The sequence below is a fragment of the Aspergillus ibericus genome (genome assembly GCF_003184845.1).
Source record: "Aspergillus ibericus CBS 121593 unplaced genomic scaffold BO80scaffold_36, whole genome shotgun sequence".
Taxonomy (NCBI): domain Eukaryota; kingdom Fungi; phylum Ascomycota; class Eurotiomycetes; order Eurotiales; family Aspergillaceae; genus Aspergillus; species Aspergillus ibericus.
This window is the reverse complement of record NW_020292134.1, coordinates 253,943-268,768: the sequence shown is the minus strand read 5'-3', so window position 1 is coordinate 268,768 and position 14,826 is coordinate 253,943. Positions and strand designations below refer to the sequence as shown.

The following is a 14,826-nucleotide window of genomic DNA, read 5'->3' as shown; positions in this document are numbered from 1 at the left end:
GCGGAGTGATGTCATCTGGTCATCTTCATACTTTCAGCAGGGATCGCTTCAGGTTTCCGCAAAGCTTCCGCAAATTCAGTTCATTCATTCACACTACTCCCGTACAACTCCAAACGCCGTCCAAAAAAGCCGGGCTCCCAGTACACAAGGTCCTCCCGCCATCTGCATTAGTACAAGCAAAAGATCTTCCATCCCTCATCTACCCTGTTCGATCCTCCTCGTCCACCGCTGCCCGCAACTCCCACACAATATCGTAGCACTCCGCCAGCAGCGCGTTCACGCTGCCCTGCCCTTCAGGGATGTCACTGCCCACGTAGAACTTGCCGTCCACACGCATGTTGTCAATCGAATTAAGCTGCTATTGTTAGCGGACTCCCACCATGTCAACGCGGGGACCAACCTTCATGCTGTACGGGTAGAGCTCGCGCGAGTTCGACACGCCCCCCGACTCCTGCACCTCCAGCAGGCATTTTCGCAACGTCTGTAGCTGGTTGTACACGGGCAACAGCGCCTCCGACACCGGTTCCGACGAAATCAATAGCGCATAGATGTACCCGTAGCTCCGCCGGATCAGGTACAGTAATGTCTACAGCCGGTCAGCACACTTCACTTCACCCTACGAAAGGACCTACCCGCTGCGCGTGAATATCCGCCGCATTTCCCTCTGCATCCACGAAGTTGCCGTTCACGCGCGCCTCATCAATCCGGTCCAATTTGCGCTGGTAGCCGAACAGGTCGGTCTCGCGGAGCGACCACGCCTGTGTCACGGCAAGCCGGTCCAGCTGGTTGCGGATCTCGATCAGTCGGTCGTACTGCTCCTTGAAGCGCTCGTCAATCTTTCCTTGCCTGCGACAGTCAGCACCACCCCTCATCGTGCGGAGAGCCCAGCATACCGCTCTAGAACAGTCTCAGTCCAGATCCAACACCGATCCTTCAGTTGCACGACATCTTCCTGGGTGCCAGGCAGTGGCACCCCCTCGGCATCCACAAATTTCCCGTCCTTCATCTCGTCTTCAAGTTTCTTCAGCTGGGTCCGAAGTGTGTTGACCTCAAAGGAAGAAAACTACCAGAGTCAGCGTGCGCGATCTCACCGGCAAGGACGAACTACCTTAGAGCGCGTGTTGACGGCCGAAGTTGACCGCAGAATAGACACCAGCATCTCGTGTTTGGCCGCCAGTTCCGGGCCCAGCTTGGCCAGTCCACTCTGCAGCTTCTCCAACAGGTGCTGGCATTTCTCGAGGCGGCTTTCAAGCAAGGTGATCAGGGCAGGCGAGTAGGCTTGACGGCATCGATCGAGGGTTTCGTTCATGTTCGCAAGGGTCTTGGTGATCGAGATCAGGTCTTTGGAGCTGTAGAAACCGGCCTCTTCCAGGTGATCCAGAAGACGCTAGGGGGGTGAGGGTTAGTATGCGTCGCGGATACTCGAAACAGTACGCATACCTGGACAGTCGTCGCAAGGGAGTATCTGCATTGCCGCGATACTATGTTAGCCCGGTTCATCCAATCCAGACGGGGGCATCACGTACACGGCGGGGGCTTCATTGTTTCGACCAACGGTCAGAAACAGCAGCGAGATGAGCTGAAAACAATCGTCGAGAACATAGTCCACTGCAGCGGAACCCAGTCAGCTGGTCACTCATCGCAAACATCCATACACAGGCCCACTCAGTGCTAACGTCTGTTATGTGCCCGCCGGCGGTCCTGTTCTTTGCGCGCGGCGTTGAGCTTCTCCACCTCGGCGACCACCTCTTCATACAGGGGAAGGACGTCGCGGGACTTGATATAGGAGGACTTGTCCTGCTTGAGCAAGATGAGCGCATCCCGAGTGCGCAGCAGGCGCTCGAGGATTGGTTGCTCTTTCGGATCCAGCGGGGCGGGGACGGCGGGGGAGTCCATAGCTGGTGGGAGGGTAGGAGGGAGGGGGAGTAGAAAGGCGGGGAGACGGGAAGACTGATGCGGATGGGGCGGAATTGAATCAGCGCAGCGACTCGAGTGGGTAAGATCAGAGTACAAGTAAAGCCAGACAGGAGGAACAGGCAGCAGTCGCAACACAGGCCATGGACGGAGGAAAGACGAAGTGCGGGCGGAGGCATCAGGCGATGATGGCATCGCCGCGCGACCCGGCCCGAAAGGGACTAGCGCAGAGTCACGAGCGAGGGGCGGCGGCGCTAGGCCGCAACGGGAGCAGCCCTAAGCGAGGGCTTCTGCGGCGCTCAACACACAACTTCCGCTCGGGGGAAAGCGTTAGTCACTCACCGTCCGAACTCGACCAGGCCGTTACAAAAAAGTCTCCCTCCTCCTCTTCCTCTCTTTATCCCATCCCTCTCGAGACTCCAGTCCAGTCAACCCCCCGTCGACCATCATGTCTACTGCCGAGCTCGCCTGCTCCTACGCCGCCCTCATCCTTGCGGATGACGGCCTCGAGGTCTCCGTACGTATTCATCCTTGATCACCTGGATTGGAAGGCAGGGCAGGGCAGGGCGCAAGGAATGGACAAACAATTTGTCGCGAAAAGAGGTGGATCCAATGAAGCAACGGACGGAAGGAAATGAGATATTGGACGATTGCAGGGATGGAAACTGCCAGGTACAGAATCAGTTAGGCTAATGATGGATTTCGTGCACCACAGGCCGAGAAGATCCAGACTCTCCTGTCTGCCGCCAAGGTTCCCGAGGTTGAGCCCATCTGGACTTCCATCTTCGCCAAGGTAAATTGATCCGTCCAGTTCTCGCAACACCCAGTTCATCCATGCGATCGCGATTCGGTCGACCATCACCACTCTGGCCCGCTCAAAGACTTACGCGTCGATTTCCACAGGCTCTCGAGGGCAAGGACATCAAGGACCTCCTGACCAACGTTGGCTCCGCTGGCTCTGCCGCTGCTGCCCCCGTTGCCGGTGGTGCTGCCGCTGCCGCCCCCGCCGAGGCTGCCGCTGAGGAGAAGGAAGAAGGTACGAAGAATCATCCCTTGGGTGTGGATGGGGAACACCGGAGGAGTGAGGAGATTGGGTTGGTTGCTAACCTCTTGCAGAGAAGGAGGAGTCCGACGAGGACATGGGCTTCGGTCTCTTCGACTAAGCGCCTTCAACCGTTCGGGTTCCTATTTTCCTTTTTTTCCTCGTTTCCTTGCTACTACCTTTTCGCCCCTCGCATTTCTTGTACCTGATACTACGCGACCGCACGAAGACCAAAAAGGGAAAATCAAAAGAAAGAATGAACGGACAAAGACATCCGTTGGGACTGGGCGCTCTACTCGCATGATGGGCTTCGTCGTGACAGAGGTACTGGGCCGGATGCCGCTAGGATTCCGGCCGTGGGAATGTCATCCTTGTACGGGTCGGGGGCGAGATCGGTTTGGCCGTCTTCGGCTCCGTGTCTGATGTTGTTGTGCTTGTTGCTAGTACTCGAGCTTAGCTGCCCAGCTCTCATGCAATGTCTGTCATGCGACCATGAGCAAACTCGTTCTATCCCCCGTAATTGTAAGCCATCCGAGACCGTAGGTATGTAGAGGATCAAATCATACTATACTATACACGCCACCAATCCCCATATCAACAGACCCCGACATCAAACCAACAAGCACTATCAATATCAATATCAATATCAATATCAACCGAACATCCACCCCGCAATGCAAGCAATCAAGAACTTTTATCTTAGACACCCGATCTGCCGGACCCATACCGTACAACCCCAGGTCAAAAAACGACGCGCTAAACCACCAGCAATTTCAAGACAATGTACATAACACGGAAGGAATGCACGACGCGCTACACGGCCGGCGTCACCGTGTCCCGAGCCGCGTACAGGCGAAACTGCACGAAAATAGTAACGTCCTCGACCATGGTGCCCAGCGAGCCAATCAGCCACGGCACATTGGTCACGATATAGTTCTTGTCCGTGGAGTGACAGATGATCTATATGCCTCGTTAATTTCCGTCTATATCGAATGGTGGACATAGAATGACTTACACCCGCACCGTAGGTAAGGTTTCCCAATAGGGAGAGAATGAAGAATAGTAGTGAGAGACCTGGACGCTTTAGCTTCAACACCTGTACCTGTAGAAACAAAGAGACATGAGACCAACATACCTTCACATGACTTATCGCAATAATTCTTGTAAATCTGCGGAAGACGTGCCCTACGCACCCCTCATTAGCATCCAACTCACCCAAAAATGGGAAGGATAGAGAAACAGAACATACCCAAGATAACAAACCGCACTGATATACCCCAAGACCATCGCCCCAGGAGCCATATCCACCCCGCCATCAACCTCCTCAACCGGCGCAGGCTTCCACACGCCCGTCCGCCACGCCATAGTCCACCCCGCCATGCCAATCACACAGATTCCCAAGACGCTGCTGAAATTCTTCACCCACGCCTTGCGTCCAACATCATTCTCCTCCACGATCTTCGCCAACATATCATCCTCCGCAGTCGCATCCGCGTCCGCGCGACGTCCCGCATCGCTAAACCGCCGACCCAGAAGCGGCGTCGTCGGATCAGGGCCATCGGCCACGGAGGACCGACGACGAGAGATCATCCCATTGGAGGAGCGTCGCGCATTCCGCGCCTTGTAGTACAGACATTGGCCAATGAGAACCCCGTCCGCGATGCAGAAGTATACGGCGATGGCGACGATGACGGGCACCAGTCCGGCCCAGGCGCCTCCGATCAGGTTGGTGATGTCGCCGAGGAACCAGACGAAGAGGAAGAGTAGGGAGATGGCTTCGGCGTTGCCGTTGCGGTAGTTTTCAATGAGTTGGGGGACCTTGGTTCAGCGGTTAGTGTTGTGTGGTTTGGTACTAGTGGTGGTGGATAGTGAGATCCATGGGTATGGGTCATACTAGGAGGAAGATCCAGCAGGTGAGAGATATCGAGCCCAAAAGGCCGGAGGCTGCTTCGCGGGATGTGAGAGGCACGGAGTCGGGATTGGTCATGGCTGTTGACCAGAGGGTCGCCATTTTTTGGGTGGAAAAGTCGCTGGTGGTGGTGAGAGGGGAGGAAAGACTCTTTGTCTATGATGGGGAGATAAGGACCGCCGGCTTTTATTCACAATCCCTTGCTGGTCGGGCGCATGAGGTCACGGGGGAGACGTCGCGATAAGGCAAGATGGGGGTTCGGTTCGGGGAGGAAAAGTCAGCTGAGGAAAGAGTTGGATCCGGTGGTTGCAAAAAACTCAGTGTGGAATGTGTAGGGACCGCGAAGGAATGAAGCTATTAAACAAGCGATCTGAGTCAACGACTAGCTAAAGCATAGTAAACTACTTAGAATATATTGGCGCATCGCTGCGGGTGGACCCGGCCGTATGCTTTTGACTAAGCTGGCTGCTGCGCCGCGGACTCATCGCGCCTTATCAGTTGGGTCTGGTTTCCCTATCAATGACTGGAGTTGGTTGATGAGGTTGGTTGGTTTGCGGGCATTGAGTGATGGAGGTGTGTCTGATACTAGGGCTGGGGCTGCGATGCGCGCCAGTCACTCCATCTGCCGTTCATGCAGGGGTTTCCAGGTGAAAGCATAGATACCGTCATGAATCGCATTCATTTTCCTGTCACTACGATCGTAGCAACAGCCATCTATAAATCTATCTACAGGATAACAAACCTGCCCACAGCAGAGACTTTTCCTAAATCCACGCTAGGTCACACCATCCACCATGCAGATAAATCCAGGGTATCAAGCATCATCGTCGTCATACTGCAGTAGCTGGAGCTCATCGTCCAGCATGGCGACCGCCATGTCGCCCATCGCCTCCCGGATCGGCCCCTGCAGCAACCGGTTGCGCTCTGACTCCAGCTGGATAGATTCCAAGGCTTCCACATACTCCGTCAACGGGGAATAGTCGAGAACATCGCCCCAGTTCCCGCGGTCCACCCCGTACTGCTGGAGGAATGCATCCAGTGTGTGCATCCCGTCGTTTAACAGCCATTGCTCGAGCAGTGCTTGCTGGTCACCGCTTGGATGGGCCGGGGCACGGCTTCCCTCGGCCTCAGCCTCCGCGGGGGCGTCGTCTCCTTGCCCCTCTTCCCCATCACGCTGGAACCGAGGGAAGTGAATGGCCCCGTTGTTCAGCTGATCCAGAAGGTCCCGTAGCCATTGCGGCCGCCCGACGTCAGGCACATGCGACAAGTAAGAAGGAGTGGGGTCGGACTGCTGGCGATAAGCCTCCGACTCGTACGGAGGAAGAGGATCGGATGAGGAGATACGCCCAGCGACGAAGCGTCCCGGAAGGTGCGTTGTGACCCGGGGGACATCGGATAACACTACGTGGCGCGCAATGTCTAGCGTGATCTCCGGGGGTTCGATGGGCTCTTCTTCGTCGGGAAGCGTGTCGGCCACTTCTACGATCAGAGAAACCGCTTCGGGGGTGTTCCAGAGGTCCTTGGCGCGGGTAATGTAAAGCTCGGTCAAGAGTTCGTGAGCATTCGTGGGGGGCATCTTGCCCCAGATCTTTTTCGGCATCGGCTGGAGGTCGAGCTCTTGCGCCAACATGCAAAACACCCACGGATAGCGCGACATGGCTTGACGGAGCTGCTCGCGACATTCCTTGGGCTTGTTCAGTCGGAGATACGCTAGCGCGAGCGAGCATTGGATGTTGGGTAGGGTATCCCATTCCTTGCTCAACCGCGTCTGTGTGCACAGATCCACAAAGTGGGCATACTCTCGGCCTCGGAGCGCCAGGTGATCGATCAGGAGCCGGATACAGTAGGGGTCGGTCTCGTTGAGGCTCAGCAGGAGCTTCGCCCACTCATACGCTGTCCGCCAAGTACCCTTCATCCCCAGGTTGGCAATATACCGCCAGCCAACCAGCCACAGCTCCCGGTTTTCCATGTGCACAAAGTCAAGCTTCGCCTGGCCCTGCTTCAGGAGGTTGCCGAATGATGAATGGGCCGAACGCCCGATGTTGAACAGTGCGCGCTCGAGTAGGTCGGCGGAAACTGCGTGATCACCTTGGTGCTTCGCAATTTCTGATACCTGGAGAAGGGTGGAGATATGGTAGGGATTGTATTGCAGGAGATGAATCATTCTTTGGGGGTCCATCGACTCCACGCACATGTCGAACTGCCTTTGTATGTCCGTATACGCAGTGTTGTGGAGAATCTTGTAGAGAGTAGAGCCGTCCGGGAGTTTCTCGGTGAGCTCCATCCCAAGACCGCCACTGGGAGACCGGGGCCATTCATCTTTGCCCTGCATGAGGGCATTCCGCCGTTGTGTCGCACCCGCCAGGCTCTGGCCCCGACTGGCAGGACTGTACCGTCCTGCCAAAGCCTGCCCTAGATCCAGCGTCTCTTGGGTCCCTCTCCGGCGGCCTGATCCAGTGTCTTGGTCGAAGTTCTCCAGCACCACATTCCCAAACAACTTGCGCATTTCGTTCGTCGCATTCAGGGACCTAGGATCAATGGCGAGAAGTGCTTCTGGGGTTTTCGGGAACGAGGCATCACGGTCATTTCCTGCAACGGCGGCACCGGCGTGTTTAGGGTCGACGGCCAAATCTTTCAGCGCTTGGTCGATTTCATCCAGCTTTTTGGTCTTGGTCTTCGGTGTAGCATGTGTAGCCTCCGCTTTGGCGGCCGCCTTGTTTTTCTTGTTCTTCTTCTTTTTCTTTCCAGAGCCCGCTGGCTTTGCCGGAGCAGGATTCTCCTCCTTCGGTTGAGTCACCGGCTCTGGTGCCTCTATCTCAGCCTCGGCCTCATTTTCAGATTCCGGCTCGTCTTCGTCGTCTTCATCATCAACTGAGTTGAGAAGATCAAAAGCATTCAACTTCGGCTTTGACGGCCGGGACATCGGCTCCTCCTCGCTGGAGTCGTCATTTTCCTGTTCAGCCTGCAGTGATGCCAACTGCAGATCTTGTTCGCGCTGCTTCTGCAGCTTGCGGAGAGCGCGGGAGGACATTCAGGAGTTGACGATCGATTCGATTCAGTCGCGAAATAGTCTGGACGGGATTCACGAAGATCGCCAGCAAATGGAGCCGCAATGGGTGATCGGGATAACGGAATAAGAGAAGAATCCACGAAGAAGCCCGCGGGGAATGACGACACTGCCGAGAGGGGCTTAGCAGGTATTGTCGTACTGTTCGACACGGTCCCCATACAGTTTGTCCTGTCACGGGCCATACACCTGGTATCACATGACGCAATGGCAGCGAGATCCCGTGGCACCGCTTGCTGGATTGCTGGATGCTTGCCTCCTCCGCCTCTCACGGTTGAAGATTGTCGTTTTCCTCCAGATCCAGACTCAGAGAGTAGTCAGGACACCCTCGGCTTACCTACGTCTCTCTCCCCGCCGGCCCAATGCGTCGTGCGGCCTTTCAAGCCCTCCGAACTGCCCGTCGCGTGCCAGCATGGAAAGTTATCGGTAGGAAACCGTGCGCCGTGTCCTTCTCTAGCAGTCGGACTCTCGGTCTACGGCCCTCCTCCTCGGGCAGACACCCCTCCTACATCCCCGCCTCTCTTCAATCGTCGATGCATCTTCGGAACTTTTCGCTCGCTGTCATCTCGACCGTCGTCGCCTCGGGCGCCTGGTACGCTTATCAAGGCAACGCCGGCCAGGCATCGGCGGCCCTGAACGCGGCCACCTCGCAGCTACGCTCTTATTCCACTGCCTACGCCGAAGCCCCAGAATCCACTCGCCGTGCCCTGCTCGTGGATAATGATCAGTTTTTTACCGCCCCGCTTTCTGGAGACCAGCCTTTGTCCAAGCACACGGACGATTCCGACCGCCGAGTCCTCGAGATGTTGACCCCGGAGCAGGCCACGCAGAAGCTCAGAAAGAACGAGGAGTCATATTTGGTGAACCGGGGCAAGGGAGTGGTTCGCTATGATATTGTTCAGGTTCCGAGCAATTCTCCCATTGAGGATGATCATGCCGAGAAGATCATCGAGGTGCCATCTTCCCTGGCTGCAGCCAATCAAGGCGAATCCAAGAGTGATTGGATGTTCTGGGCCGTGTTCGATGGTCATTCGTGAGTCTGCACAGTTTCCCTGCAGTAGCCTTTGCCCACTAACCATCCCACAGCGGCTGGACAACGTCGGCCAAACTGCGCAACGTTCTCATTTCCTACGTCGCCCGGGAGTTGAACTCGACCTACAAAGCTGCGGCCGCAGATCCTTCCCTGTTGACTCCGTCGTCCGCCGCCGTGGATGCTGCGATCAAGCAAGGCTTCACCCGCCTGGACGACGAAATCGTGCACAGCAGCGTTGAGAAGGTGCTCAAGTCCAACTCGCGCCGGGTCGCCGCTGAGATGCTTGCGCCTGCTCTGTCCGGATCATGCGCTCTCCTTGCTTTCTATGACTCCCAGTCCAAGGATCTGAAGGTCGCCGTCGCAGGTGACTCCAGAGCTGTACTGGGTCGTCGTGGTCCGAACGGTAAGTGGTCGGCAACGCCCCTCTCTGAAGACCAGACTGGCGGTACTCCGTCTGAGATGAAGCGTCTACGGGAGGAGCATCCCGGCGAGCCCAATGTGGTGCGCAATGGACGGATCCTCGGACAGCTGGAACCTAGCCGGTCTTTCGGAGATGCATTCTACAAGTGGAGCAAGGAAACGCAGGACAAGATCAAGCGCCAGTTCTTCGGCCGTACTCCCCACCCTATGTTGAAGACTCCTCCGTACGTGACTGCCGAGCCGATCATCACCACCACCAAGATAGAGCCCGGTAGCGGCGACTTCCTGGTCCTCGCCACCGACGGTCTCTGGGAGATGTTGAGCAACGAGGAAGTGGTCGGGCTTGTTGGCCAGTGGGTCGAGCAGCAGCGCCTTGGCACCGGGGCAAGCAACAAGACCTGGCTGAAGAGCTGGTTTGGCTTTGGGGACAAGGGGCTTCCCGTGGAAGCACCCAAGGCAACCGACTCCGAAGGTCAACGCCGTCCTATCCGCCAGCAGCAGTACGACATCTCCGGCGCCGCCAGTCGCTTTACCGTTGAGGATAACAACGCCGCGACCCACCTCGTGCGCAACGCCATGGGAGGAAAGGACAAGGAAATGGTTTCTGCTTTGCTGACTCTCCCGAGCCCTTACTCCCGCCGGTACCGGTAAGCTTGCTCCCTTTATACCCAGCCCAGACCTCCCTGACTAACATCGATCAGTGACGACGTCACCGTCGAAGTGATCTTCTTCGGCGAGGGCCCTGACACGCGCACCGTCACCGTCAATGAAGAGGCCAGCGCGTCCGAGAACGTCAAAGCGAAACTCTAACTGCAGTTGTAGATGCAATTGCCCCGTCTCCCTCCATACAGCAAGGCATTATTGGCGCAAAAAGACGCAAAGAAAAGATGATTTCATGATGATTGGATGTTCAATTTCATTTCCTCATTCTCTTGGTTACCGTCGTTTCTTTTCCTACCCTGGAATGGGCAGTGAGCCGGCGTTTTCTCACGCAAGCCTGAAATAGTGACTTTGGGTGGGTAGCATCGAACCACAGATAGAATGCTACATTGTCTCTGTTCGGTTGGGGCTGAGACCGCAACTGCGACCGTTGGTTTTAGAGTGCTATAGTAGGCTCTTTATATCATGAGACAGTAATGGTACAGGGAGGTAGATGCGGGATAGGATGTCCACTGCCATGCTCGCCAAACAGTGCCTCTATCATTAGCCACATGGATTGAGCTATGACAGGAGGTGCCTGGCGCAGATTTAGTCCAGGGCAATAATACTTTCAAATCACAGTCCATCAGACCCAACAGATTAGAGTAAGATAGTTCAGACTTGGGCCATGAATATACAACTGGACTTGTCATGGGCTAATTGCATCCATAGGACGTCCAGAGGGATACTGATACAACATTGCATACAGCGCCAGGCAAATAATTGCCATCCAAGACGCGCCTGGAATCTCGCGGCTGACCAAGTCCCGCGTCAATGGGCTGGTTCCCTGTAAGCATGGCTTCGTATGTAGTTGCCCATTGTCGGGAATTACCTACTCCAGTGATTCGCCCGATCTGCACTTCACTGCTTCTTGGGTAGGACTCGTGGTGATGGTGGCGATGGTGCCTTCTTTTCGGGCTTGTACAGCATGAATCTTGGCGTCCATGGGGTGAATGGCTTAACCGGAAGCAGGAACCGATCCAGGACAAAAGTCTGCAGCGTGGCGGTATTGGTACTCGTAATCCAGTAGATCATCAACGCGGTGGGCATCTCCGACACAAAGGAAGACAGCCCCACATTCAATGCCAGCACCTGAATGAAAAACCGTAATCCCCGGAACGAAAGCTCCCGATACATGGCCATCTTGGGCAACTCGGCCAGACTTCTGAGGGGCTTGGTCTTCCACCCCATATGCACGTTGAATAAGATCGACATGGTGAGCGCGAGGGGCAGAATTCCCGTCGGATCGCCCGCCAGGAGATCCGGGAACCAGAGGGCACCCTCCGTAGCGAACGAGGGCTCGATCGCTGGGGGAGTCGCGAGCTCTGCGGACTCGGGTCGAATCCAGGATAGAAGCCAGGCCACGAGACCGCGGTCATTGCCCGACATGGCGCGGAGACTTTCCATGACGGAGATCCAGATGGGGACTTGCAAGAAGTTCGTCAGCCTCCAGAACCGACCGATCCCCACACGACGGAATAGATATTGTCGTTTCGCGGCGGACTCCCGAATGGCGGCCTGTTTTTGTGCCACAGTGGGGTAGTCTCGGTCGCGTTCGGGTATAGTCTCATTTCTGATAACTTGCTGCCATGCGAGGAGGAGTGGGATGGTGTCTCGTTCGCGATGGGCTTGGAGCTTGCTGTAGATTTGTAGGGGCATGGCCACGGTGGTTCGGACGATCAGAGCGCTCAGGGGAATGGATAGAGCCCATGGTAGGTGGGTGACGTCGTGAACAGTATGGAGGTAGGCGGAGGAGAGTTCTAGGGCTTCGCTGATGAAGGGCGTTGGGCGGGTTGGATGGAAATGTCGGACTTGCTGGAAAGCCGCCGACTTGCGTGCGGGATGCGACAGTCGGAAGGCCCGCATGTTGACGAGCAACCGAAGGACTGGCTGAGGCTATCAATTGACAAAGAGGATATATACAAGAAGGAGAGAGGATCAAACGATCGGACAAAGGTCAATGCCTCAAGCTCGCCGCGCCGGAGCCGAGCAGCCAGGCACAGACAGCCGGAGGAGAGGATGAAAACATCCCGTCAGGTGACATGTTACAGTCACGTGGTGATAACATGATACGATACATATCATACATACCATACATACCATACATACCGTCTGAGTGCCGGTATGGTATGTATGGATGGTTATCGATAAGAGGTCGGGCGGATGACCCGCTTCGTTCTTCGCTTCTTCGACTTCTGGCCGTCAACCTCCACGCTGGCCAATTCCTCTTTTTCGTTTCCCCATCCCACTTGTCATGTTCGCAGCTGTCTCGCGCTAGCCATGATGCTGCTCATACTCAAGTCGGTTCTCACCCTGCTTGCTCTCCTCGCGACCTGTGTGCTGCTCCCCCAGCTGCCCCTGGGTGTTCTCCGCCTGGTGCTCCGCGGTGTTGGCTGGGTCGTCCAGAGGCGCACCCGCTCTCGTCGCGAGTATATCATCTCGCGCGTCCGCGCCGACGAGGACGAATACGCAGCCCGCACCAAGTCCGCCTCTGCAACAAACTCCGGTGACGATGAGGACTGGGAGAAGGTCGACACCTCCAGCTCCAGCTCCGGAACAGCTGGCAACAACGGGAACGAGGAGTGGGATGGCATCATCGGCTTCTTTCATCCGTTCTGGTAAGGAACCTTTGCTTGGCCCCTTTTTATGTGGGAGATCACACGCTGACCACTCCTGTTCGAACAGCAACGCAGGCGGTGGTGGAGAACGAGTTCTCTGGGAGGCCGTGAGAGCAACCCAGAAACGCTGGCCCAAGGCCATCTGCGCCATCTACACGGGCGACCATGAGGTCAACAAAGCAGCCATGCTGGACAGAGTCCAAGTACATCATCCACGCATCGAACTCGTCCTCGTTACATACTGACAGCCTTAGAACCGCTTCAACATCCACCTCCATGCTCCCACCGTCGTGCTCCTCTACCTCACCACCCGCAAGTACGTCGTCAGCAGCATGTACCCCTACATGACGCTTCTCGGCCAGTCCCTAGGCTCCCTCATCGTCGCCTATGACGCCTTTAACCTACTCGTCCCGGATATTTTCGTCGACACGATGGGCTACGCCTTCACCCTCGCCTTCAGCAAGCTCCTCTTCCCCTCCGTCCCGACCGCCGCTTACGTACACTACCCGACCATCTCCACCGACATGCTCCAGTCCCTGGACGACCAGACTGGCCTACAAGGCGTCAACTCCGGCGCCGGCAAGGGCATCAAGGGCCAGGTCAAGCGCAAATACTGGATCGCGTTCGCCAAGCTCTACGGCTGGGTCGGCGGTCACGTCGACGTCGTCATGTGCAACTCGTCCTGGACATCGGCGCACATCCGCGCCATCTGGGGTCCCGCCCGACAGACCAACACCCACAAGGACCCAACTGTCATCTTCCCGCCCACGGCCGTCTCCGAACTCGAGTCCACCATCACCGTGAACCCCGAGACCGAGAACACCCGCCAACCGCTCATCCTGTACATCGCCCAGTTCCGCCCGGAAAAGAACCACCCCCTAGTGCTCCGCTCGTTTGCGCGCTTCCTCCAGGAGCGCCGCAAGCGCCTGGGCGAAGCCGCCGACCCCGACTCGGAACCCAAGCTCGTCCTCATCGGCTCCGTCCGCCACGCCAGCCCCGACGAGACCCACATCTACAACCTCCGACTCCTGGCCCACGAGCTCCGCATCCGCGATCACACCACCTTCCTCTGCGACGCCAGCTGGCCCACCGTTCTCGACCATCTCGCCACCGCCTCCATCGGCGTCAACGCCATGTGGAACGAGCACTTCGGCATCTGCGTCGTCGAATACCAAGCCGCCGGTCTCATCAGCGTCGTCCATGACTCCGGCGGTCCCCGCGAAGACATCGTCATCGACCTCGGCGACGGCGCCACAGGCTTCCGCGCTACCACGGAGGAAGAGTTCGCCGCGGCCTTCGAAGCCGCTCTCGCCCTCCCGGCAGAAGAGAAGGTCTCGATGCGTCTACGAGCCCGTAAGTCCGCCTTGAGATTCACCGAGGAAGAGTTCTCCCTGAAGTGGATTGGAGAGATCGGGAAGTTGGTTCGTTAGGATACCTTCCCCCCTTTCTCCTTCATTTTCCTTCTCTTCGCTCTTTTACTCTCGTCGACGTTGTGTCTCTACTACGGTTGGTATATTCATCGGAAATCAAAGAATCAAATATACTCTACTTCTACTTTCCCGCTTGTACGGAGTACTTTGGTGATTTTGTAGTCTCTTGTCGTAGATGACTGTTTAAGTGGGAGTAGGGCTGGGTTAGACGTGCTATAGTAAGTACGCTGCGTGCGTTGAGTAGAGGTAGGGGTAGGGAGGGGTAGGGATACTCTCCGGTATAGTCTATAATTTCTAGTATACGCGCTTGGATCCTTCTAAGACTGGACTAGTCCCAGTCAGTGATAGAGAAGGGCTCTTAGACACTACCACTAAGTTACTAGTGTTGATGGACTAGCGTAGTACAGAGAGGTATAGGCACACATTGAATAGACATCCCATTGACAAAGATAATATTGGAATATACGAAAGAGAAGCCCAGGACCTTCACAGGTAGCCAATATCAAAGCCAGACGTAGCAAGCACTCAAATGGATATATCCCAACGCAAGTACCCTTCCTCGGGTACCTCGCACACGAAACAGACGGAGCATCTCCCATGGGTATGAAGTCAAAGTTCTTCGTAATCACATAACATAAATGGCCGGGCGGGCAGGCCGGCCGGGAATAGGGCGGAAAAAGAAGCGCGTATCCAA

General features: G+C 56.2%; 7 protein-coding genes across 7 annotated transcripts; 3 read left to right on the top strand and 4 right to left on the bottom strand.

The window, feature by feature from the left end:
* Positions 1 to 30: 30 nt before the first annotated feature.
* BO80DRAFT_427457 (uncharacterized protein) lies at positions 31 to 1,973 on the bottom strand. Its single transcript, XM_025720015.1, has 8 exons — positions 1,677 to 1,973; positions 1,527 to 1,608; positions 1,441 to 1,465; positions 1,109 to 1,387; positions 894 to 1,063; positions 633 to 846; positions 401 to 586; positions 31 to 355 (listed from the first exon to the last, which is right to left on the bottom strand). Exons 1-8 carry the CDS (start codon positions 1,894 to 1,896, stop codon positions 200 to 202), a joined length of 1,332 nt encoding a protein of 443 aa, XP_025572733.1. The 5' UTR covers positions 1,897 to 1,973; the 3' UTR covers positions 31 to 199.
* Positions 1,974 to 2,362: 389 nt separating this feature from the next.
* On the top strand, positions 2,363 to 3,077 carry rpp1 (ribosomal protein P1; the record flags this gene model as incomplete). The annotated part of the gene is made up of 4 exons (XM_025721611.1): positions 2,363 to 2,431; positions 2,630 to 2,707; positions 2,818 to 2,950; positions 3,031 to 3,077. The coding sequence occupies 4 exons, from the start codon at positions 2,363 to 2,365 to the stop codon at positions 3,075 to 3,077; spliced, it is 327 nt and encodes a 108-aa protein (XP_025572732.1).
* A 262-nt stretch (positions 3,078 to 3,339) lies between these two features.
* On the bottom strand, positions 3,340 to 4,967 carry BO80DRAFT_480108 (PQ-loop repeat-containing protein; the record flags this gene model as incomplete). Its single annotated transcript, XM_025723327.1, has 5 exons — positions 3,340 to 3,916; positions 3,972 to 4,030; positions 4,092 to 4,141; positions 4,206 to 4,774; positions 4,851 to 4,967. The coding sequence occupies 5 exons, from the start codon at positions 4,965 to 4,967 to the stop codon at positions 3,770 to 3,772; spliced, it is 942 nt and encodes a 313-aa protein (XP_025572731.1). The 3' UTR covers positions 3,340 to 3,769.
* Positions 4,968 to 5,529: 562 nt separating this feature from the next.
* Positions 5,530 to 8,000, bottom strand: BO80DRAFT_427456 (transcriptional repressor TCF25 family protein). Its single transcript, XM_025720014.1, has one exon. It carries the CDS (start codon positions 7,894 to 7,896, stop codon positions 5,680 to 5,682), a length of 2,217 nt encoding a protein of 738 aa, XP_025572730.1. The 5' UTR covers positions 7,897 to 8,000; the 3' UTR covers positions 5,530 to 5,679.
* Positions 8,001 to 8,193: 193 nt separating this feature from the next.
* ptcF (type 2C protein phosphatase ptcF) lies at positions 8,194 to 10,663 on the top strand. The gene is made up of 3 exons (XM_025720013.1): positions 8,194 to 8,965; positions 9,019 to 10,032; positions 10,087 to 10,663. Exons 1-3 carry the CDS (start codon positions 8,295 to 8,297, stop codon positions 10,193 to 10,195), a joined length of 1,794 nt encoding a protein of 597 aa, XP_025572729.1. The 5' UTR covers positions 8,194 to 8,294; the 3' UTR covers positions 10,196 to 10,663.
* Positions 10,664 to 10,736: 73 nt separating this feature from the next.
* BO80DRAFT_427454 (putative mitochondrial export translocase Oxa2) lies at positions 10,737 to 12,059 on the bottom strand. Its single transcript, XM_025720012.1, has one exon. It carries the CDS (start codon positions 11,948 to 11,950, stop codon positions 10,946 to 10,948), a length of 1,005 nt encoding a protein of 334 aa, XP_025572728.1. The 5' UTR covers positions 11,951 to 12,059; the 3' UTR covers positions 10,737 to 10,945.
* Positions 12,060 to 12,284: 225 nt separating this feature from the next.
* BO80DRAFT_412720 (alpha-1,2-mannosyltransferase ALG11) lies at positions 12,285 to 14,263 on the top strand. Its single transcript, XM_025718031.1, has 3 exons — positions 12,285 to 12,702; positions 12,770 to 12,905; positions 12,957 to 14,263. Exons 1-3 carry the CDS (start codon positions 12,365 to 12,367, stop codon positions 14,130 to 14,132), a joined length of 1,650 nt encoding a protein of 549 aa, XP_025572727.1. The 5' UTR covers positions 12,285 to 12,364; the 3' UTR covers positions 14,133 to 14,263.
* The last annotated feature ends 563 nt before the right edge of the window (positions 14,264 to 14,826 follow it).